We start from the raw sequence: 25,486 nt of genomic DNA, 5'->3' as shown, positions 1-25,486 counted from the left end.
TAGCAGATCTACAAGCTCACAGCGCGGCACAATATCGAAAATGCTTGGAAACTTTTGAATAATTGAGATTTTTTTTAACAAATACAAGCTGTAAGTAGATCAAAGTTGTGGCTGATCTACAAGCTGACAACAAGTTGTGAGCTTGCAGATCTGCCATTTTCGGCACGTGACACTGACGCCAGCCAAGTATGAATCAGGCTTAACGTTGCCGGGGAACAAATACAATTCCAACCCCATAGGCTGACAGTTGGCCAATATTGCTTTGTAGCAGAATTTAGTTAGCAATGAAGAATTGAATCACTGGAGGCTAGAAATAGCTACGGAAACCTCAATATTGCAAGTATTAAAACTTTTTCTTTATTTAATCGTAGATACAAGTTGGGGAAATGTTGTCCTTATTTAATCATAGATCCAAGATGGGGAAATGTTGTCCTTACCTAGGACTCAAACAACATCAAAGCAATGAGTGACACATTAGAAATTGGCCTCTGAACCTTAGATATGGATTCAAATGCTTAAGACAGAAGAATCTTTTGAATCTTACCACATATACCCAGTCCTTATTTTCCCTTGGTGAGAGGAGAGATAATAAGCAGACAGAGTTTAAAGGAGGAGTTCACCCAAAAAATGACTTATTTTCTATCAATTACAAGTGGCAGCGGTGGCCTAGTGGTTAGAGGGGCGGCCTTGATACCGGAAGGTCCCTGGTTCGATTCCCCAATTCATCACATCAATCATGAATCACCACTGAATAGCCCTTGAGCAAGGCTTCCATGCAGGGTCCGGCTGGAAACAAGTTTCGTACTTAGTCCGACACCCTGGGTAAACAACAAACTTTGCTTTGCTTTGCTTACCCCATGAAGCCTTGATTTCATGGATTTATTATTGTTTTTGTGGCATTCCTAAGACAATAATTTGATGACCGTGTGTATTTCCGGTAGGAGACACAAATAATCTACATGTGTCTCCTACCGGATACATTAGCCGGTAGGAGACAGGAATCAAATTATTAGCTTAGGAATGCCACAAAAACAAACAAGAATCCATGGATTCAAGGCCTCATAGGGTGTGCAATTGATAGAAAATAAGTCATTTTTTGGGTGAACTCCTGCTTTAATAAGCTATATCAGCCCTGTGTCTGCGTGTCTGCGTGCATGCGTGCGTGCGTGCGTGCGTCTTACCCTGCAGTGAGAAGGCAGCCAGCTCCACTGCCGTCTCAAATGGACATTCTAACCTGAACACACAGACAAGAGGGGACAAGTCAGTCAGACAAACAACCATGACAATGCAAAAACACTAAAGTCTCAGTTATACTTAGTTGTGTGCCGGTCAGTAAATACTATAGCAGATCTACAAGCTCACATCACGTCACGAATGTGAGGCGTTGTAAGGCTCTACTGTTACAGTAGTGTGGGGCACTGTCCAGTGATGCAACAGATGTAGTCACATACAGTATGATATTGAAAAGATGGGGTTGGCTTAGCAACCTGTTCTTACAACCAGAGTTAATGCTGAACATCTACAGCAAGGGTTCCCAAACTTTTCAAGCTGTGAAAACCCAAAATAAATCACATTTGAACTGGGCACCCCCCACCCTGACAAGCACTTGGAATTGCAGGCATTACATTTAGTTTGACTAGCTTCCACAGATACATAATTGTGAAAATAGACGAAATACAAGCTCACAACGCCTCGCACTGTGAGATGTTGTGAGCTTGTAGATCGTCTATTTTCACAATGTTTGCCTCTTTCTTATAGAGTATTTGTCAATTTGGCCCATTTGGTAAAAAGTCTTAAAAGTCCTTAAATTTTAACTTTAGAAATGTGCAGATACCCTGTATACACTTATACTGAAGGTTGGTTTGTTTACTGTTGAGTAGTGAGAAAACAATGTTGCACATTAAGCTAATCATCTGGGGACCCCCCCCCCCCACCCCCAAATAATTTGGAACCTACTGTACTTACTTGCCACTGAGGAGGTCTTGCTTTAGCTGTAATACGAACAGGTATCTGCCACAAGAGAAAGGTCACGTTAAGGTACATTCAAGCAATGAAACGTTAACATAATCTACTGAAATATAATGGATGGAAGCAACCCTTCGGTGAAAAAGAGAAACTGCTCTGTCCCAAATACTGTTTTCTAAGCCAAAGCACCGGCATATCTTCAATATAAAGAGCTAAATACAGACCTCACTCACAGCATTTATTTATTTATATAACATTATTTTTTTCCTTTCAGCAGAAGACCCAATAAAAACAGGACTTTCTTCAAGGTTTATGAGATTACCTTTAGTCCTAGACCCCATGTCAACAGCAGGAAAAAACTGCTTTACTACCACCAATTGCTCTGAGGTTTTAAACAGTGTGTGCACGTGAGAGAGGCAGAGAGAAAACGCATAAATGTGTGCATATAGATACGTAATCTATATGTATGTATATATATATATATATATCGTCTCTGTCGGGCAGAAATCTCATATGTCCAAAACTGTTACTTTTCAGGATTCAAATTCAAAAGTATCAAAAATAGCAGATCGACAAGCTCAAAACGTGGTGCCAAGCGACACGATTTGAGCTTGTAGATCTTCCATTTTTAATACTTTTGTGTGACGCTGTAGTATGATCAAGTAGGGCATTAATTTACGAAAAAGCACAAAAAGTTAGAACACAGAGATAAGAGGTTTCTGCCCGACAGCACAGATATGCATACATACTTGAGTATAGTTAGTAAGTGTATGTTCATTTTAGTCTATGGGTGGGACAGTGTTAGCCTGGTAAACCCTCCCTCCGGAAATCTCATTTCCATTTGATTTCAGGAGTGAGTCTGGCCTGATCGCCCATTCTGCAATATTGGCTGTGGGCTGGGCGGGAGTAATACCGTTGACTGACAACCCCTTCAGCCAATGATCGTTGTTCCCCTCCAGCCAATCAGCAGACCTCCAGACTAATGTGACGCAACGGGACTTTTGAGACGGCCATGCCCAAAATAGGTTGCCTTATTCGGATACATGCGTGGCACTGCCCGCCCCTGCTGGTTCTCTAAATTTTTATTTTTAAATAGGCTCTGTCATGATTAATTGACCACATATATGAAGTTAAAGAACTAAATTCTATCCAAACGATATCTTAAAAGTAAATTCCGTGCCTCAAAAAAGAAGTTTGAGAGCGTTTTAAAACCGAAAGTAAAAAGTGTAACTGGCCACAGAAACAATGGCGGATCGTTCCATTTTTGTCGGCTGCACTCGGTCCCATTCGGGCTCACTAGAACTCGCCACCTGATTGGCCAACTGTCGCTGTCAATCACAGAACGATGAGCGACGACGCTGATAGGCTCGGTTAGTTGGTAATTCCACTAGAACCCCCCACAATGGGCGATCAGGCCAGACTCACTCCTGAAATCAAATGGAAATGAGATTTCCGGAGGGAGGGTTTACCAGGCTAGGACAGTGTGTGTGTGTGTGTGTGTGTGTGTGTGTGTGTGTGTGTGTGTGTGTGTGTGTGTGTGTGTGTGTGTGTGTGTGTGTGTGTGTGTGTGTGTGTGTCCATTCCTACCTGGTGAGCTCCTCGTGCAGGTTGTTGGGTTCTGAGGAATAGAACTTGACTCTCATGTGTAGGCAGTATGGTGGGCCGACTAACAAAAAAGACAAATGGATAGACAAATGTTATTTCAATACAAAACAGAAATATACACATAAATCCTAGGCGAGTAACGATAAGGGCAGAGGTAATCAATAGGGACGTCATTACTTTTAACTAAAATCACTGTATTGAATGTTGAATAAACTGGCAGATAGAACACAGACATGCATGTATAGTAACAGCACACACACACACACACACACACACACACACACACACACACACACACACACACACACACACACACACACACACACACACACACACACACACACACACACACACACACACACACACACACACACACAGTACAGACATAGCACATAAGTTGAAGTTGTCGCTCAAGATACAATTACAACAGTGAGAGTGTGAGAGAGAGAGAGAGTGAGTGAGTGAGTGAGAGAGGCAGGAGATGGTACACTTACTTTTGACTTGCTTTTTGATGCTTTTCGTGACATCCAGCCAATGCTGAAACAAGACGAGTGTAATAACATTCATTCATGAGAATTCATTTAGCAAAAGCAATACAGACCATGCAGAGATACAGTACATATTAATTAGAGACACTCAGTTCAGTGTTGAAAGGCATTATATATTTTATGTTTTTTACCAAGATCTAGTCCTGATCAAGTGTACACACACACACACACACACACACACACACACACACACACACACACACACACACACACACACACACACACACACACACACACACACACACACACACACACACACACACACACACACACACAGTATAATACATACATAATACACAAATTTCTTTAATCGAAATCTACTTTCTGTAAAGACGGTCAATGAGCTTAGAGAAAGTAATTTTTCTGTGTTGTAACTCTTGCTTTGGAAGCTCAGGCTCTGTGAGGCATGAACAATGTCAAGGAGTGTGTGTGTGTGTGTGTGTGTGTGTGTGTGTGTGTGTGTGTGTGTGTGTGTGTGTGTGTAGGAACGGAAGGGCTGTCGCAGAATTCTGACTCTCTCCCCCACATTCCTTACTTGCAGCCCTCCCCTCCCCTCCCTCTGTCTCTCCCTCCATCTTGTAGCCTCTCCTCCCCTGCTTTACTTGGCGTGTCCCTCCGTCTATACCTGCCTGTCTCATTCTCATGGAATGAAGCTACATAAAATCTCATGACTGAAAATGTAATGATGATCATGTTTAGCCATTATCCTTCTAAACCTATGTTGGTGCTGTTCTACATACAGGAAAGAAGAAAGAAATCACAGATTGAGGTTTTAACCTGTTGCTTTTACGACATTCCTGAGACCATTCCTGTTTTATGGAGGATGCTTCTGATTCTGAACATGTATTCTATTGCTAGTTTGACCACTTCAAATACTCTTTAATCTTAAGATAACTAATAGCCGATCTACAAGCTCACAACACGTCGCAGAGCTTGTAGATCGGCTGCTGCATGCATTCTCCCTCATTCACTGCCTACAGCTGTACTAGTGCTGCACGATTCTTGCTCAAATGTGAATCACGATTTTCCTCCATAAGAATTGAGATCACGATTCTCACACGATTCTCTTGTAAATATATAAAAATATATATTGAAAAATATTAAATTGAAAAAAAAATTGCCATAATTTAAAATCGAGATTGCATAGGTGTCTGAATCGAGATCACGATCTTTTTTCGATTAATTGTGCAGCACTAAACTGTCTCTCTCTCTCTCTCCTTAAACATCTTCTTCAATCACTCCCTCATTTTCTAACTTGCTCTCTCTCACGTCACCTTTTTCATCAGTCCAGCTCTCCTGCCTCCCTCCCTCCACAGCCCTCACAGACTATCAGTGTGATATAACTGGGACTCTGGCGGACGCCACAACTTGCGTTTTTCCTTCTGCCCTTCCATAGTGGGGAGGCTGACAGTGACTCCCGGAGCATAGTGGCTTCATCCTACTCCTCCCGCCCAACACTCCCCGCTGACAGGTGCTGCCCCAGCCCGTAGGAGTATGTGTAGTGACTATTATCACCAGGGGTGCACATAACTGGTGCGCAGGTGCGCATGCGCACCCTAAATAAAAAATGCGCACCACATCAGGCGACGCGAGGCGCTTTTGCGCACCAACAGCTGGGACAGGAATTTCCAAGCTTTTATTTTTTAGCAAAAATAAAAAATAAAAGCCTGGAGATCGAGGCTAGGAATTTACTTCCTGAAGCCACAATCACAAAATCACTCTAAAGCACCCGTCGGCCCCATGTACAGCCATTAGGCACAGGGGTAGAGATATGACTCGCGTCGCCTCGCATCGCCTCGCATTGCCTCGCTGCGTGCACGCAGCCAGCAGCGGCTGTTAGAGGCACTCGTCACCGATGATGAACGCACCGTAATGGTGCAAAATATGCCGTGAACGTCCCAATCTGGCGGATAAAATCAGCGCAGCAGCACAGGGCACCAACCTTGGGGGCTTTATCTAACAGCGTGAGAAAAAAAAACGGCGAAAATCGGCGGAATTTAGAAGCAGAGCGTCCTTTTTTTCTCGCCCCCCCCCCCCCCCCCCCCCCCGTTGACAAAACTGTCCGGTGGGCACCGTGCTGAACCCCCCCCCCCCCCGTTGACAAAACGGGACGGGCGCCATGCGCACCAAGTCACATGTCCAGGTGCTCTTCTGCGTACCAGACCTAAAAAGTTATGTGCACCCCTGATTATCACCCACCCTGCCCGGCTTCCCTCAACATGGAAACGATTATTATGCAGCATGCTAAATAATTGCGATTTATGTAATAATTGTGACAGGCCTATTCCTTACCGGTACTTGTGCAGAGTCCATGAAGCGCAGTCCAAAGTAGTCCTTCTCCACGATGTCCAGGTGGTACATGATCTGCTCAAACAGCTCCTCGCCTTTGGCTTTTTTCTGAGAAGATACAAAAACGGGACAATTTTTGTTTTGACATTTTCACTAGAGCAGTGGTTCTCAAAGTGGGGGAACCCCAGGGGTCCTTGGGGAGATTCCAGGGGATCCCCAGCAGAAATGTGGTAATACAGCATCACAATCATTCGAACCACTTTATCCATCTTGACGTTGGCTATTCAAAAATAGCAGATCTACAAGCTCACAGTGTGTCAGTTTGTGCCGCACTGCGAGCGTGTGCATCTGCTAGTTTTTTTAAAGATTTCAGAAAAATATATATATATAATAAATCTCCTCTTCTGGGGGTCCCTGGCACAAAACCTTTTCAGATGAGGGTCCGTGGCCAAATACAATTTGGGCTTTTGGGGGTCCTTGGCACGAAGAAAGTTTGAGAACCACTGCACTAGACGCTCCTCTACACAACGCCTCCAGCTAGTGCAGAATGTGGCGGCTAGACTGTTAACCAATACTTATAGAAGGTCACATATCACACCTGTGCTTGCTGCAATACATTGGCTACCAATTGACTGTAGAACTGCTTTTAAAATTAATTTAAATCAGCTATAAAGCTCTCCATGGGGCTGGCCCCAAATTATTTAACCGAACTACTGCACCCCAAGGTCAACGTGAGATTACTTAAGGCCTTCTCACTGTCCCTCAAACCAGGCTGAAAACAAAAGGTGATAGAGCAGCTACTCTCTGGAATGACTTAAAAAAGTCAGTCGATGCCTTTAAAATGCTACTAAAAACTAATTTGTTTTGCAAACATTTTGGTTTGTAATATTGTTTATTTCTATTTATTGTCGATTTACTGTTTTGCTGCTCTGTTTGTAAATCATTTTTTAATGTTGCTCTATTTCAATGTGGTGTTCTCATTTTATTTTTAGCTTAGTTATTGTACAGCACCTTGTAAGATTTGTTTTGAAAGGCGCTCTATAAATTAGGCATGTAACGATTCACTCAACTCACGATACGATTCGAATCACGATTCGAGGTTCACGATACGATTCTTCACGATTTTTTTATGATTTTTTTAGCACATTTATTTTCCAGACAAATTACTCTAAACCTTGATTATTTATTTTACAAAAATCATGTATTTTAAAAAAACTATATTTCTCTTATCTTTTAATACATGAAATTAAATTCATTCATTCACGAGGTACATGGATTAACTGTCACATTAAGACATATACTTTTTTATTTGTAAAATAATAACTTTAAATATATAAGTCTTATGAAATAAATGAATTTTAAAACATATATCCCAGATGAAATAAATTATAAAGAAAACCTTCAAATAAACAAACTAAGGCTTAGCCTTGGGATTTACAAGTTATTTTTTATCTATGCTACATTCTCAGCATTCTGTATAAAACAACACATTTATGTACAGTAATAAGTTTGTTTTAAACTGCTCCAAATGAGATTAGATAAGAATTAATTGATTAATATCAATTAAATTCTCTATACGTATATCTGAAAGATAGTGTTGAAAGGAGTTAGGCGTTGTCAGCGGTCTGATACAATTGTTAAATTATTAAATTAGATTATTATTCATTGTACTCTGCAGCCGCACCGAGGAGCTCCAGAATTAGCCGTTTTCATTAAGCCTTATCAGTTGTATGTTTCCTACAGAGTTTAAATCAGACAGCTAACAACGTCGTCAGACGGGGGAGGGGGTAAACGGTATAGTTTGGGCAATTCATCAATCAAATAAACATGTTTACATGCGACGCACATTTCCCTCTTTATGCAGTGCGATCGCCTAGTTGTTTAGATTTCATAGCCTGAGAGGAGGTGAACCCCACTCTGCCGTTCATAGCCTGCTGTTCAGTGAGTGAAGAAGAGACGAACGCAGGCAGCTATGGTGGCCCTGAGGGGACAAAATAGTAGGCGGAGAACAAGGTAGGGAGTCTGACTCGATTGCGCCCTCTGCTGGTTGCATCGCGATGTCATATTTTATTGCATCGATTTAAATCGTCACCACTTTGAATCGATTTAAATCGATATACGATAAATCGTTACATGCCTACTATAAATACATTTACCGTACCGTACCTAGAGTAACAGGGTTTTTACAGCATGGCTGTACTAGCTCCAAGCCATAGAACAAGTTGTCGTCTCTATATCTGTATGTTATGTATATACTGTATCTCTGTTCCCAGAAGAATGCACCAAGAGTGCAGCTCATGCCGCTATACGTGTGTCATGTCATCAAACAGAAGCACCTCCAGCCAGCCATGGAAAACTGTGAAATGCCTGGTGATGTGAAAATGAAAACGACAGAGAGTGAAAGTTGGCTCGTACTTGAAATTGTCTCCGTCGAGTGGAAACCTCATATTGTCCAAAACTGTTACTTTTCAGGATTCAAATTCAAAAACGGCAAAAGTAGCAGATCTACAAGCTCAAAACGGGATCTGCTACTTTTGATGCTTTTTTGTGTGACGCTGTGGTATGATCAAGTAGGGCGTTCATTTAAAAGGGATAGTTCACCCAAAAAAAAAAACGTTTTTTCTATCAATTAGTCACCCCATGGAGACTTGAATTCATGGATATTTTTTGTTTTTTGACGCATTCCTAAACCAATAATTTGATGACCAGCAGGCAGCGGTTCCGGTAGGAGACACAAAAGAGACTCTTTGTGTCTCCTACCGGAACCGCTGCCGGTCATCAAATTACTGGCTTAGGAATGCAACAAAAACTAAAACATCTCCATGAATTCAAGCCTCCATGGGGTGACTAATCGACAGGAAAAAAAATCATTTTGGGGTGAACTATCCCTTTAAGAAAAAACACAAAAAGTTAAAATATGGAGATAGGAGGTGACAGGAGGGGAAAGTCTTGAAGTGATTCAAGTTTGACAGGGCGTTTCCTCTGTGTGGGAAACTGCCGTACCAGTCTCCGCTTGGACTGCGCTCAGCGCTGGGAGCTCTCATGTGCTCTCCGTCTCTCTCTCTCTCTCTCTCTCTCAAACACACACACACTCTCACAGGCTTCAGACATCCACAAGCCCCCAGCGCCAAGCACAGCGGCAGGGGTTGCCGTGGTAACAAGGGCTGAAGTGCCCCAGACGATGGTGGCGGCAGCAGAGCGCAGAGAAGTCTAGTGGCTGTCTGGGTCATGTGACCATCTGGCGCACTGGGCCTCGCCACTATACACGGCAGGACAAGTGGTTAACTAAGATCCATGCTCCTGCTGCCCTCTTCTCTTCTCTTCCCTCTCTCTCTCTCTCTACAGATGTCTTTACACCTCCTTCTCTTTGCACAGCATCACTAAAATGGGGCACAATTTTCAAATATATTTTTCTCTGTTGCAGGCCTATCTATACCAGTGGTTCTCAAACCTTTTCATGTCAAGGACCTGCAAATTGATATATATTTGCTACGTTAACTACTTTTACTGGGAACCCCCTGGAACTCCTTTCCTCCCTCAGTAAGGCTACAAACATCAACCAATGCAAGGATCCAGTCCATTTGCACTCTTTCTCCCAATGATCTGAATTCACTCTCTTTGCGGTCAATTATGGGATCATATGGATAGTGTGTGTGTGTGTGTGTGTGTGTGTGTGTGTGTGTGTGTGTTCCAAAAGTCGCTGGGAGGAGGGATCAAAGCGACAGCCTCTGGACATCTGTCATTCCTGAATCTCAAAAAGAGGTGTCAATCTAATGAAAACATCAAAACAAAGCATATACGAAACCAACCAAAGAAAACTAAAAAACGACATGGAAATAAGTAGCAGCACTTGTCTCCAACAGAATTCAACTAAAGGGATGCACAATGTATTGGATTCAGCTGATACACTGCATTATTGGAAACATGTAATTATGATTATTGTGCGATAATGGAATTTTATCCTGTAATTACAGCTGATAATAAAGCACTTTTTAAGTGTTTTGACAGGTTAAAATGTATAGTGACCTCCGGTTTACCAGGCTAGTATAGCACAACGATGAGGCAGATTTGGAAAAAGGGGTAGGTTCTTCTTTGGCCAACAGGGAGTTTGCATGCAAAACTACACACACTTTGAGAACTAATGTGGGGTGAGCTCAAAGGCAGCCCACCCACGTGTTTTTATGAGAATGTGATGTGACTACCTTACTTTATTCACCCTTTAAGTGAGTTTTAATGGTGTCTTTCCTTTGCATTAGGGCTTTAAGAAGGGCTGTGCCAAAGCTCCAAATGCACTACTTTAGAACGGCACAGTCAAATCCTCAGTGTTAATTTAACTCTGAGGGCAAAATGGAACCGAATCGACTTGTAAGGGTGATTTACAGCGCAGAGTCTCAACGGGCCCTAGGTTCTGCACACACATACACCATTCCCTGCTGACTGCTCCTCCACCTAAACACTGCAGAAGCCAACTGTGATAGATGAGTGGATGGTAGTGGGTGTTCTACAACCTCCTGTGTCCACACACACACACACACAGAGCTCCTGGGTAGCAGGCCCCATGCTAGTTGGCATAGCTGACAAAGCATCCCGCAGCCCTACAGTAGCCTGGGAGAGAGCATACAAAGGGGTCATTGTGATTTTGTGTGTGTGTGTGTGTGTGTGTGTGTGTGTGTGTGTGTGTGTGTGTGTGTGTGTGTGTGTGTGTGTGTGTGTGTGTGTGTGTGTGTGTGTGTGTGTGTGTGTGTGTGTGTGTGTGTGTGTGTGTGTGTGTGTGTGTGTGTGTGTGTGTGTGTGTGTGTGTGTGTGTGTGTGTGTGTGTTACACCTAAAGCCTTGTTACACTGCCTGTAGCATTATTCACCAGAGGGTTTGCAGCAAGACAACCTGCTCCGTCTGTCTTAATGTTACTCGGTTCAGGCTACATTTTCAGGTAATCCATTGGCTGTTTTAGCTGAGAGTGTGTGTTTTACAACGACTGTTACTATAGAATAAAGACTGCACTGGCTGTACTGTACCATGCTGTCTTTTAACACATTGGTTCTCAAACTTTTCAGGCCGCGACCCCCCCAAAATAGTCATATTTGAACTGGGTACCCAGGAGTTGTACGCAGTTTCCACAGATTTATAAGTAGTGAAAATAGGTGATCTACAAGCTCACATATTTTCACAATTTTAGCCTCTTTCTTAGTTAATATTTGACAAGTTTGGTAATATTATGGTAGTTTGTTGATTACTTTTGACGCAGTAATGGACTTAGATCTTGGACCCCCCCAAAATCCTGACCCGACACACAGGTTCAGAACCACTGTTAACAACAGATACCGTCCAGCCTACAGGTTGGGTAGGACAGGGAGCCTGTTCAACAGGGAGTGGGGGACCAAGGGAGGGACAGCGTGTTCCTCTGCATGGCCTAACACCCTCCTGGTGAAACTCCTAAAAGAAGCAAGCTGGCCACTCCCTGTGTATCGGAGGAGACATGTAGTTGTCCAAAACCCCCACCCCACCCCACGGACCCCACTTTGAGAACCACTGCTCTGCACACAAAGAGAAGATTCTTGTTATTATGATTCAGCAAACGGACAACAAGGTGATTCATACAATAACAGGCCTCGAGGTTGAATGAACCAACCTCAGTTACTCATCAGATACAAGGCTCACTCTCTGGCCGCAACTCCTGAATGCCTGCCCTTTTATAATGCTCCCATACTCTACCAAAGAAAGAGATATGGATGGACGGATCTTTTAGACGTTATAGTGTAAATGAATCACAAGGCTGTGTGTGTGCATTAGCATGGCTACTGACTCACTGAGGTCTCCCTAGGATACAACCTTGGGTGGCCATACACACACACACACACACACACACACACACACACACACACACAGAGTATGGCCAGCCCAGTAAAACATGTCAAGGAGCTTCATTCAGATCCAGTCTCTCTTCCAATTATTTACAACCACTTGAACATCTTTCACAAGACGCTGCCATTATGGGGCCTTAAATAGTGGAACGTTAGGGCTATTTAACCCACGCTAAGTACACGCTACAACAATCTGTACCGCCAGCTGTGTGTGCCATTGCGGTTTCCTACAGCATTGGTTCTCAAAGTGGGGACGCCCCAGGTGTTCTTGGGGGGTTACCCCAGCCAAATTAGTTAATATAGCGTCACAATCATTTTAACCAATTTAACCATATCTTATACTTTGGCTATTCATTTTTTACATTTTTGGTGAATCTATATATATATTTTTTTTAACTCAGATTTTCTAAAAACTGTTGTGTTTGTTTAGACGGCAACAGTGTTATCGGGGGTTGAAACCGCAACAAAGTGAAGCCCCCTTCCAGAGTGGAAAATAAATCTTTGAAAACGTCTCCATGTAAACAGGCAACACGGGGGAATCCGCAAAACGTGTGATGTCATGGCTCACATCGGCTCACGTCCCGTATACTACTATTAGATTGGTGCAGAGCCGTAGAAGCACGCTGCATTGGTGTATGTAAACAAACAGCTGTGACAGGAAGTAGAACGGAAGTGGTTCTACGTATGCGTGACTGGTCTATCTGGCAGTGTGTCACCGCCAGCTAGCCACCTGGCATGCACACTACGGCGTTTTCAATAACTGTTGCGCCTTGTCTAAACGGAGAATAAAAAGTGAGAACGCAATGGGCCTTAATAGGTTGAACAATCGCTTACACACACACCTTAAGTTCCTCCCAAAGACTTATCATGTAAACACATATAGATAGGCTAAGTGTGTCAGAGACAGAGATAGTAGAAGCGGGAGGCTTAAAAAGGCTAAAGCCCTGCAGTGGATCCCAAAACACTTCATCATCTCTTTCTGCTTCAGAGGTCCTAGTCTGCCACTGTGTTCATGCTCTATGGGTATAGAAAGCCTTAGTTCTCTATGCCGTTGGCCAGCTGATAGAGTATTTAGCCACGGATCAGAAGGAATAACTGAACAACAAGGAAGATGTGAACACACACACACACACACACACACACACACACACACACACACACACACACACACGTCCCCATGGGGCGGACAAAAACAACAAGGCAACTAATTATTTGTACTAATTAGGCGCAAAGCTGCTTCCCTAATCACTGTTTTTAGTTTGCATTGCTACAGTACGTGATGAGAGAGAAATACACAGTACATCTGAGATTCTTTAGTTGGATCATGGTTTCATCATGGCTTAATGTTTTAGTATGTTAAAGATGTCTCCCACACAACACACTCGTCACAAACATGGAGGCTTTGACACATCTGGCTCTTAACTCTTCTTATTGGTTCAGACCTGAGGCCGATTCATAAAATGTCTTCAGTTTTCTGAAAAACTTATGTTGCTATATCAGTGGTGCTCAAACTTTTTCATGTCAAGGACACCAAGAAATATGCCGACACCCATCTCAAAATATTTTGTTCCAGGGAACTCCTCAAGCAAAGATTTGAGTAAAACAAATTGCTTTAAAACATATATATATATATATATATATATATATATATATATATATATATATATACACACATATATATATATATATATATATACACATATATACATATATATATATACATATATATATACCAAAGAGTTGCACAAACTTTCACGATAAAAGAGAAAATAGCAGATCTACAAGTTCATAGTGCAACACAAAGTGACGCTACGCACTATGAGCTTGTATATCTGCTATTTTTGAATAGCCAAAGAATAAAATAAAGGTTAAAATTATTGTGATACTATATCAAACTAAGCCTCTTCAGGCCTCTTCTGTACTGCTGCTGACACATTAGGTAAACCCACCTCTAAAAGCTCAGGGAAGCAAAAACAACCCCAGAGCCAAGTTTTAATAAAGACCCAACAATGCTGCTAACAGCACAGTTCAGAGCAGGCTGTTAACTCACTGTACAGGCATGACAGACCAACCAACTGAAGCACTAGAAACAAGGAATACAAACTCGAGGACAACATTTGTACATTTGTTATTGCTTTAGACCAGTGGCGTTTTCATATCAAGGTCCATTATTTTTTCGGCATTTGAGCCACGGACCACCATTGGATTTATCCTCTCAGACCCAAGACTTAGGGGGACTTAGGAGAGGCAAACGTTGATCAAAATAACAATTCTTTAATGAAGTAATGCAGATGTTTAACAATAATTTAACTCTTGAGAGCGTAAAATTAAACCAAATGGACCCGTAAGGAGTTAAAGATCTATAAGGGTCCATTTGGTTACCAACTCTCCATCATTTAGCTGGGGACCACCTGGAACCCCCTCAAGGACCATTGGTAGTACCCAGACCACTGGTTGAGAAGCACTGCTTTAGACCAAAGGGGAACATAGGGAAGAGTTACAACCAGTGATTAAACAGTTAAAACTGATGACTGACATCTATAATGCCCTTTTGAGTTGTTTATGTTCATGTTACATATTTAACCAATTTCATCCCTGTTTTGGGCAAGTATTATTCAAAAATCATTGCAAGCTCACAATTTATCAATGTTTTTTCGACACGTTGTGAGCTTGTAGATTGCCTATTTTCACTGTGCGAGACCGTTGTTCAAATGGGGTAATGTCATGATCTGATCTCCTCTCCATTTGTTTCTTGGCTGTGCAGAGATAGTTGATGTAAACCTACATGTAATCATTACCAAAAGAAGAGCATTCAAACAGAGCAACATTTCCAAATCAGAGACTGGTCTCTCTTGCCGATAACATCATTAGGCTACTTGGGTGGGTTTCACGGTGGAATGACAGGTTGTAAAAATCTCCGGGGCCAAGTGAAGGCTAGACATAACATTTTTTTTAACTTACACCAAAAGATATGACGTGCTACAAAAAAAATAACATTTATGCATTCATATAAAGCATTTCAGTGAGCTGGAAGAAGGCAGTGTAAAAACACCACAGACCACAAGAAGGCCAATATACGTACATCAATTAACACCGCGGGCATAATGGGACACAATAAATTCACCACCACAGCGAGAAGAACCTAGTGAAAACAAGCCTATAAATTCCAGTGATAATGTCTAACGCTGCTATAAACTGAACCTTTAACATGTTTGATGGCTGTCGCCCCAAAGACAAAAGCTCTCTTTAGGTAAACAGCGAGCATGACTAAAGTGAAAGAGAGAGCAAGTAAAGAGAGAGTGAGACAGAGAGGGAGAGGGAGAGAGGGAGAGAGAAAGAGAGAAGTCAGAGCTGATAACATTCCAGAGGAAGGAGTAGTGAATAACAACAACACAGGTCTATCTGGAGGTGCAGCAGGCATACACACGGCTCCATTCAATGCTGAGCTGATCAACTAGACTAGTGGTTCTCATTCTGTGGGTCGGGGTCCCCACATGATTCTTTTTTTTGTGGGGGGGGGGACAGTTAAGTGACAATTTAAGGAACTTTTTGATACTTCAACAAAAAAAAAGAAAGAAAGAAAAAAGACCATTACTGCATCAAAAGTAATCAACAAACTATACTATAAAAACTGGTAAAACATTGGCCAAATTGTCAAATAATATAAGAAAGAGGCAAAAGTTGAGAAAATACAGATCTACAAGCTCACAACGCCTCGCAACACTTGTAGATCAGCTATTTTCACAATATGTATCTGTGGAACCGAGTCAAACATTAATGTAATGCCTCAACTCATACAATATGATTATTTTGGCCTTAGCCTGAAAAGGTTGAGAACCATTGAACTTGAGCAGTAGTTCTCACACTCTTTTATGTCAAGGACCCCCAATTTGATATGTATTTGGCTGCAGACCACCATCTAAAAAAATTTGTGCCAGGGACCCCAGAAGAGAAGATTTGTGTTAAAAAAAATGTTGCTTAAAGAAAAAGAAAATTCAAAGATTTGCAAAAATTCGTAAGATTTAAAAAGAATGTACAAGCTCCTAGCGTGGCACGAAGTGACACCCTATGAACTTGTAAATCTGCTATTTTTGAATAGCCAAAGGATAAAATATGGTTAAAGTGGTTAAAATGATTGTTGGGTTATATTCAATAATTTTTGCTGGGGACCCCCTGGAGGGGGGGATTCATCGATTTGTTGATAGGCTACACAAAAACATATACCGTATATCGTCTCTGTCGGATGGTAAGCTCATATGTGTCCAAAACTGTTACTTTTCAGGATTCAAATTCAAAAGTAGCAGATCTCCAAACTGCTCACAAGCTCAAAAATGTTCATCTTTTCATTCTTTTTGGATTAGGAAATATAAAGCGTCTTCAAGTGCTGGACACTTGAAGACGCTTTACAAAGTAGAGTTAGAAAGATGCAAAAAATGCATAAGCTAATGCCCAAGTGAGCTTGTAGATCTGCTAGTGTCGGTGTGTGACACCGGTGCACAACTAAAGCCTGATTTATACTCAGTTGCGTGCCGGCATCGCGCTCAGTAAATAAATAGCAGATCTACAAGCTCACAATGAGTCATGTTGTGAGCTTGTATATCTGCTATTATTTACGGCAGGCAACACCAATGTGCAACAATGTGCAACAACTAAGTATACTGTAAATCAGGCTTAAATAGAAGTATAAATCAGCCTTCAAAGAATGTTAGATTTAGAACAAGAGAATGGTTAAATACCAGCAGCAAACTGGCTCACTGGAATGCGGCACGTTCGACAGCCGGAATGCCAGTGGAATTCCAAAACTAGCAATATCTTTGATAGACACACACACACTGACTTGCACAATACTATGTAAAGGTGAGGTGATTATTTTCTAGCAGTCTGCGTGTGTGTGTGTGTGTGTGTGTGTGTGTGTGTGTGTGTGTGTGTGTGTGTGTGTGTGTGTGTGTGTGTGTGTGTGTGTGTGTGTGTGTGTGTGTGTGTGTGTGTGTGTGTGTGTGTGTGTGTAAAAGCAGGTAGAGGGTGGCAGAACAGATGCATAGATCATTGGTTCTCAAAGTGAAGTCGGTCCGTCCCCCACCCAGGGGTCCTTGGGTGGGGTTCCAGGGGGTCCCCCCAGCAAAAGTAGTTAATGTAGCATCACAATCATTTGAACCACTTTATCCATTTATACGTTGGCTATTTAAAAGATAGCAGATTTACAAGCTCACCGCGTGTCACTTTGTGCCACACTGCGAACTTGTACATCTGCTATTTTTGAAACTTTTTGAAAAATATCGAAAATGTTTGGAAACCTTTTTTTAAACACAAATCTTCTCTTCTGGGGGTCCCTGGCACAAAACATTCTCAGACGGGGCTCTGTGGCCAAATACATATCAATTTGGGAAAAACATTAAGAACCACTGATATACAGTACCAGGGGTCGGCAATAGGCGGCCCGCGGGCCGAAATTGGCCCCCCAGAAATAATATCTGGCCCGTGAAATAATTTTGAGAAAAAAATAAAATAAAATTTTTTAGAAAAATATTTTTTGATTTTGAACCCACTTTTGAAATCATGCACTCATAAACACGATGCATTTTAAAGGATTTATAACATTTTATAGCTAGATTAGAGGAAAATGGAGAAGAAAAAAAAAACTCACCAGAAAAATCGCCTGTGCTGATATTTAAACGGGAAAAAATGTTGATTTATATTGGTCAAACAGAACCGAATTAGACCCAAATTAGACCCGAATTAGACCGAGTTAGACCCGAATTAGACCTGAAAGATTTTGCGCCGGCGCGCTTCGCGCCGGCCCGCGATGGAATGTCTGGGAGTGATATTGGCCCTAGGCTTATCTCAATTGCCTACCCCTGCAGTAGACACACTGTACATAAGTTAGAGGAAAGACAAAGCAGAGGAGATAAAGGGAAAAAAACATGAAAGGAGGAAGAGGGGGACGGGTGCAACCATGACGACGCTCTGTTGACTTGACAGTGTGACAATCAGGTCACGTGACAGTCACAGTCATGTGATCAGGTGGCATTCGCAGAGGATCATGGAATTACGGGTGATCAACAGCACTCGTCCCCACACACACACACACACACACACACACAGTCACACACCTAAGCTCGGCTGTGACATAACAGCCACCACAACAGTTCTGTATTGCAGCTAGAGAGAGAGAGAGCATGGCCATTCACGGTTGAGCGACCATATGTTTATATTGAGAGAGGGGCCGTCACAGACGGCGAGTTGGACTAGTAAAACATAACCAGACTAGTCTTTATCACCTCATGTGAATGAACTTATACCCTAGCTGCCAGATTCATATTTAGATCTTTGTTGGAAAACAGATATAACGGCATATCATCAGAGTGTTCAACTGCTGAACACTGAGAATGTGCAAGCAATATCATGATGCTGCCGGCACGGTCACACTTGCTTTTCGCAAAGACTTTGCCTGCAATGTTGTAGGTCCCAAGCAGGCATGAATTCCCAAACAAGATTGCCACCACTCAAAATCTGGCGCAAGTTCACGCAACACCAAAATCAAATATGCTGATGCATTGCCTGCAAATCTTGTATATCTGAACAGGGCTTACGGTAGGTTACACAAAGTGACCTGCAAGTAAGTACAGCCTACAACAGCATGGGTCTTCAACAGGGGGTCCTCGGAGTAAGTATTTCCTTGCTTACGATAATGAAAGTATTCCATAAGTTCCACACGGTCGCCTCGGAAAACAAGGAAGCGTTTATCAGATAGAATACATTTTCGGTTACAGCCTTTTCTATTTCTCGCTGTGTGAAATGTTTTCAAAAACATTGTTGAGAGCCATGTTTAGCTGTACATGACATTGTGCGTTTGTTTACATGGCTGTCATGTTAGATATGGTATAAAATTCAAGCAATGCAGCAGGTGCTCGGAGTCTCTGATTAGACAGCGGTCTGTTATTGAGCCCATCGGTCATTATCCAGAAATAACACACCGCTGAATTCAGTGATTGGCCAATCAGAATCAAGCATTCAACCAAGCCGTGTAAGTTGCGACAGTGTTAGCCCCATGCTTGTTTTGGTACACTTGATAGATATACAAAGTTAACGCTGATAGGTCAGGAGTGCAGGACAAGGGGTTACATTCCTGACCTCACCAGCCATTTCCACTAATTTAGTACCAAACCAGGTGCAATCTGAGATTTCCAAAAAAAAGGGTTGGAGGGTTGCCCAGCAGAAAATAGTTAATGTAGCATCACGATTTTAAGCACTTTATACATTTATACGTCAAAAATAGCAGATCTACCAACTCACAGCACGTCACTTTGTGCCACGCTGCCTGTGAGCTTGTACATCTATTTTTTTTTTTTTTTTACTTTTAATAATTTTGAATTTCTTTTAACACAAATCTTCTCTTCTGGGGCTCCCTGGCACAAAACATTTTCAGATGGGGGTCCACGGTCAAATACATATCAATGTGGGGGTCCTTGGCAAAAAAACGTTGAGAACTACTAATCTAAGACATGTTTAGCCCCACCGTCCTAAACATGTACCGTTGTTGTTCGTAGGAATAAACGCAGAAGCACCCGGGAGGAAGTGGACTAAGAAAGGGGAGGAGACAAACTGAGTTTCTGTTTCTACACAAAAAAGGAGGTGGTGCCCCCAGAGGCAAAAACAAAAAGGTACCGAATGGGTTCGCAGATTGCTTCACTTCAGCCACAGCAGCATTCTCTGACACATCTGGAATCAACCAGACAGTGAAGAACCAAGATGTCCCTCTCATTTTCTTTATGGTTTGCTGGGGGAACACGTCGTGAACCCTTGGGGGAATCTCAAAATCAAAGCGGTTTCTTTTCCCTTCTTTCGGTGCTCTTACCGGCAGGTCCACGCTGACGTCCGTGCCGTCCAGCAAGGAAACGCGGCAGGTGATGACGGAGATGGCGTCGCCGGCGGCGGGGATGTGGGTGGTGGCGCGCTGGGCCTCTCGCAGGCGGGCCTTCTCCGCGTGCTTCCTGATGGAGCGCCGTCCCAGCGTCCTGCGCAGGAAACTCAGCATGGTAGAGGAGGGTCAGGGGAGCAGGCGCTGGAGGAACGAGGGACAAGGGGGGGAGGGTGGTGGTGGGAGGGGGGGCGGGGGGGTCACGCTACTGTACCTGTGGGAGAGAAAGAGAGATAAGCAGGTGTGTGAAAATGAATAGAGTAGGTTTGTGTGTTAACCCATTTCTGAGCCATTAAAACCTGAGGCCGATTCTACAAATGCCTTCTAAATCAGGTAGTTCTTCTCACACTTTCAAAATGTTTCAAAAATGTTCAAAAATAGCAGATATAGAAGCTTGTACATCTGCTGAGTGTGAGTGTGTGTATGTGTATGTGTATGTGTATGTGTATGTGTGTGTGTGTGTGTGTGTGTGTGTGTGTGTGTGTGTGTGTGTGTGTGTGTGTGTGTGTGTGTGTGTGTGAGAGACATGGGGAGGGGTGCCATGGAGTAAATTAATAATTGCAACTAGCAAGAAGAACCTGAAATATTATTTAATGCAGGGGTGTGGTAAGAGATTCATTTATGTGTCAGAAAATAACGGTCGTATTTGCAAGCAACACAACTAGACCATCTACAGTCAACCACTCAACCTCACAATTCTTCCAAATAAAAAAAAAAGTACCTTAACACCTTTTTGGATTAATTTTAAATTGTTCATTTTCCCATGTTGGAAAAATAAACAAAGTCATATATTATAACTTTATTACCTTTTGGCCTAAAACTAGCAAATACCATCTTTATCACAATTGATTTAGCATTGCATTCTTACAGGAGGCCACCCTTGTGTAAATACTAGGCTACGTTAGCAAAGTGACCATATGTTGGATTTATACAGGCTGTTAATAGATCACTTAACATTTATAGCTTCGTGAACAATAGCAGATAACGTTTACAACCCGTATGAAACTTGCTTTTTAGTATCGGTTAAGGGGACGGAGAGTTTGAACTCATGTCGTGTAATATTGTGTGCCGTTGTTACAGTATAACTAGATGATTGAGCAGCAGAAAGCAACAGGTTGTTGGTTAATAAGTAAGAATGCGCACGTTATGCTGCACGGGACGTCTCCTCCTGAGAGGTAAACATGTAGCTCTACAGTGGAAAACATAACGTTGGGCCGATACTCGGTCATTCTGTGTGACAGAACGAACGCTCCCTTTAGCTTAGGAGGCTAGCAAGCAGCTCCTGTGATGCTGATGGGGAGCGGCGTTGCCAGGTTTTGCGAGAGAAACCAGCAACCAGGTCTATGAAAACAAGCCCAAAATAAGCGGCTATGTGAGGCCTTTAAACCTTGTATGTACTCTGAGCTGAGCATGTAGATAAATAAAATACAATAAAATGAACTCTTGAAGATAATGTGAAAAATGTGGAATATTTTTTAAACATTGAAAAAATTGGAATATTTTTGAAACATTAATGTTTCGTATGGGACCCCCATATAAGCTTTGAGTTGTTAAAATGATTCTAACAACACAAATCTTGCATGAGGGGTCCCTTGGCATCAAATATTTTCAGATGGGGCACTGCGGACAAACACCTATTAATTTGAGGGGGTACTTGACATGAAGATGTTTTGAGAACCAATAGGTTTAAACAACATTTTAGGAATAAAGCCCAAATAAGCAACTACACTTTAGAACAGTGGTTCTCAACCAGTGAAAAAGGTTGAAAACCACTGCTTTAGAAAACAAGCCCCCCCCCCCCACACACACACATACACACACACACACACACACACACACACACACACACAAAAACCGCAACTACCAATATTTACAAGCTACACAGAAAAAAAAAACAAGCCCAAGGTCGCTTATAATAAGCAGACATGGCAACACTGCTGATGGTGAGGAACAACACTTGCTGCTCCGCCGCCCGACACACTTGTAGATCCACAGTATAAACTCCTTCTACAAAGATAAACATACTTACAAGAGACTCTGGCAGGGATTCACAGTGAGATCACGTCCGCTTTCATCGTCCAGGTTTCGGTAAAACTACTCGGGTTTGGTTTATAGTTCCATGGTGAATGAATCCCTTGTGTTTCTTTTCTCTGCGGTGATAATTTTCAGCTCAACTCCCAACTAAAAAAACTGGGAGGCAAGATGATTCCTCCCCCCCCTCCTCTCCGGAAGTGACGTCGTGGATAAATCCCTGGCAAAACTTCATTGGTATTTTAAAGGCATAATCCGGTGTAAATTCGTAACATTAATTGCCCATAGATCAGTGGTTCTCAAACTTTATCATGTCGTGGACCCCCAAATTGACACTTATTAGCCCGCGGACCCCCATTTGAAAAGATATGCCAAGGCCCCCCCATAAAAGAAGATTTTTACGGCTATAGCAGTGATTTTCAACCATTTTAATTTCAAGGACCCCCAGTTTGACATGTATTTAACGGACCCCCATTTAATGGCATTTATATCTCTTGGACCCCAATTTCTATTGTAAAATCAATGTTAATTTAAAACTCAGAAAGTGTACAAATGGAACTCCCTCAAGGACCCCTGGGGGTCCCCGGACCCCATCATTTTAGATACCACACATTTACTGGACAACAAACAAACGGTTCTGGATTGTTAAATGTTGTCAGATCAAGCTAGATTAATATAGGGCAGGGGTCTTCAACAGGGGGTCCGGGACCCCTAGTGGATCCTCAGAGTTACTACAGGGGGTCCGCCAGATCTTTTTGTGATATGATTATAATTTTTGGTATATGTGAGGTTTGGACATCGACCCAATTGCACCCCCCCAACCCTGCGCTGTGATTGGCCACCATTGTACCCCCCTAACCCTGCACCGTGATTGGCCACCATAACTCTATTCAGGACTGTGATTGGCTAGAAACACATGACACATGTGCATAGCCCTATAAATAGGACTATGCACTTAAAAAAAAACTAAAAGTGTTTTTTTAAGTGAATCACTTCCATCACTGTGATGACCACTGTGACCACACCGCCCACTTCACACTGGGTGTGATTTTTTTTACATTAACCACTTGAACCCTAGCATCCCTTTTCTGATGAGAACTTATAGGCCAAAATAGCCGATCTACAAGCTCACAACGCCTCGCAGCGCAAGGCGTTGTGAGCTTGTAGATCGGCTATTTTTGGCACAGAGTTATAGGTGTAGAGGGAAAAAAAGAGCAGCAAAAGTTGATCTGGAACACAATTTTATACAATATAGAGTAGGGGGTCCCTGCTTCATCTCTCTCTCCGCTAGGGGGTCCATGGCCTGAAAACGTTGAAGACCCCTGATATAGGGTAAAGAGTACTTTGCCTGGTGAACAAAAAGCACAACTAATGTATGCAGATTTCTTAACATATATACATGTCTAATACACAATTAAAAAAAGTGTGTGTCTGTAAATGCCACCTTTTATTATTATGTAAACCAGTGGTTCCCAAACATTTTAGCTCAAGACCCAAAAGAGAAATTATAGACGTTTGCCCCGGGACCCAAACAAACTAGTGAAAATAGCAGATCTACAAGCTCACACCGCGTCTCTTCGCTGCTCGCAGCGTGTTGTGAGCTTGCTTGTCACAACTACTTCTTAAACATTAAGTTTTCTAATTTATGGAATTTCTTAGATTTTTCTTTTTTTTTATTCATGAAATTCCTTTTTTTGGGTAATGTTTTTTGAAAATGTTTTGAAATAATTATTAAAAACAAAATGTAGGAAACAAAAAAATAAAGGGACCCATACAAATGGGTTCCGACCCTTATTTTTTACTCTATGGTCCCGACCCGGTGTTTGGGAACCAGTGATCTAATCATTTTACAGCAGCACCAGCACCACCCTCTGGCTAGTTTGGCAACAGCGCTGTCGCGTCCAGTAAGGGCAATTTCCATAGAGTTGCAATTTCACACTTGGCAGGTGCATCATGCATCATGTGTTACTGATAACCAGTGGTGGAAAGTAACTAAGTACATGTACTCAAGTACTGTAGTTAAGTAAAATGTTGAGGTATCGTATTTCTACTTTACTGGAGTGTTTTCCATTTTCAATACTTGTACTGGTGGTACTCCACTACATCTCAGAGGAAAATATTGTACTTTTACTCCACTACCATTATTTGAAAACTTTAGTACTTGTTACTTTGTAGATTTGTATCATTTTTAAAAAAAAATACATTAACCACTTCAGACCTATACTTTGGCTATTTGAAAATAGCCGATCTACAAGCCGATCTACGAGCTTGTAGATCAGCTATTTTCAAAGGATTTTATACATATGATAACTTGTGAAATGGGATATTATACATAATGAGTACTTTTACTTTTAGTACTTAAGTATATTTTGACGCCAATACTTTTGTACTTTTACTCAAGTCAATTTTGAATAATTGTACTTTTACTTCCTTTACTTTTACTTACTGTGTTCTTTTTCTCTGCAGTCGTAGTATACAGTACGAAGAAACCTTAAGAGTAAATGTATCAGGCTTGCAAAAGAAAATTAAGAGAAAAACAAAGGTAGATCTTTTGGACAGCATGATAAACTAGAAGTATTGGCTGCAAGTTTAATTTAAGCACAAGAAGAAACCGATAGGCATAAATAGATTTAGCCTATCAAGATAGCTTTCAAAAAGATGTTTTATCATACATATTTACACCCATGTTAAATCATTTGCTGGAGCCCTATATCTACAAATAATCTAGATTCATGTCCCCCGAAGGGTATGGTCTAGTATCTACAAATAATCTAGATACAGTTCTCTCCCTGATGAAGAACGTAACCGGTAATGTTGGCATTTTTATATAATAAAAATTGTTTAACCCATTAAGACCGGGAAAGCATCTGTGTCACTTTAGATTTTAGCCATATTTTATACTTTGGCTATTCAAAAATAGATCTACAAGCTCGTAGATCTGCACGCACTTGAAGATTTGTGCAAATCTTTGAATATGTCTTTTTAAAGAGAACTTTTTTAACTCAAATCTTTGCATCTGGGGGTCCCAGGAACAAAATATTTTGAGATGGGGGTCCGCGGCCAAATACATATAATTCTGGGGGTCCTTGACATGAAAAAGTTTGAGCACCACTGATATAGAAACATACGTTTTTCAGAAAACTGTTAGGATTTAGAAGACATTTTGTAGAATCGGAACCTCAGGCCTTAAACTTTACTTGCTCCACATTTTGTGAGTGCTCGGATCTCCTCTTCCTTTTTAAATATAGATACAGATTTTATCTTCATTTT

The 25,486-nt window shown here is 41.9% G+C and overlaps 1 protein-coding gene across 3 annotated transcripts in view; it reads right to left on the bottom strand.

Moving 5' to 3' along the window:
* Positions 1-22,358, bottom strand: part of epb41l5 (erythrocyte membrane protein band 4.1 like 5) — a 68,129-nt gene extending 45,771 nt beyond the window's left edge. For 2 of the 3 annotated variants that reach the window (XM_084084465.1, XM_084084467.1), the window contains exons 1-7: positions 22,215-22,358; positions 20,123-20,399; positions 6,411-6,515; positions 4,065-4,107; positions 3,553-3,631; positions 1,966-2,010; positions 1,182-1,234 (exon numbers count right to left, since the gene is read on the bottom strand). In XM_084084465.1, the coding sequence (XP_083940591.1) occupies positions 1,182-1,234; positions 1,966-2,010; positions 3,553-3,631; positions 4,065-4,107; positions 6,411-6,515; positions 20,123-20,302 (505 nt within the window). In that variant the 5' untranslated portion in view covers positions 20,303-20,399; positions 22,215-22,358. Of the gene's footprint in view, positions 1-1,181; positions 1,235-1,965; positions 2,011-3,552; positions 3,632-4,064; positions 4,108-6,410; positions 6,516-20,122; positions 20,400-22,210 lie in introns of all 3 variants that reach the window. The other variant, XM_084084466.1, reaches the window with a different exon arrangement.
* Positions 22,359-25,486: the final 3,128 nt, after the last annotated feature.

This window comes from Gymnoscopelus microlampas (assembly GCF_963454915.1).
Source record: "Gymnoscopelus microlampas genome assembly, chromosome: 17".
Lineage (NCBI taxonomy): Eukaryota > Metazoa > Chordata > Actinopteri > Myctophiformes > Myctophidae > Gymnoscopelus > Gymnoscopelus microlampas.
The sequence above is the reverse complement of the archived record's forward strand: the minus strand, read 5'-3'. Positions and strand labels throughout refer to the sequence as shown.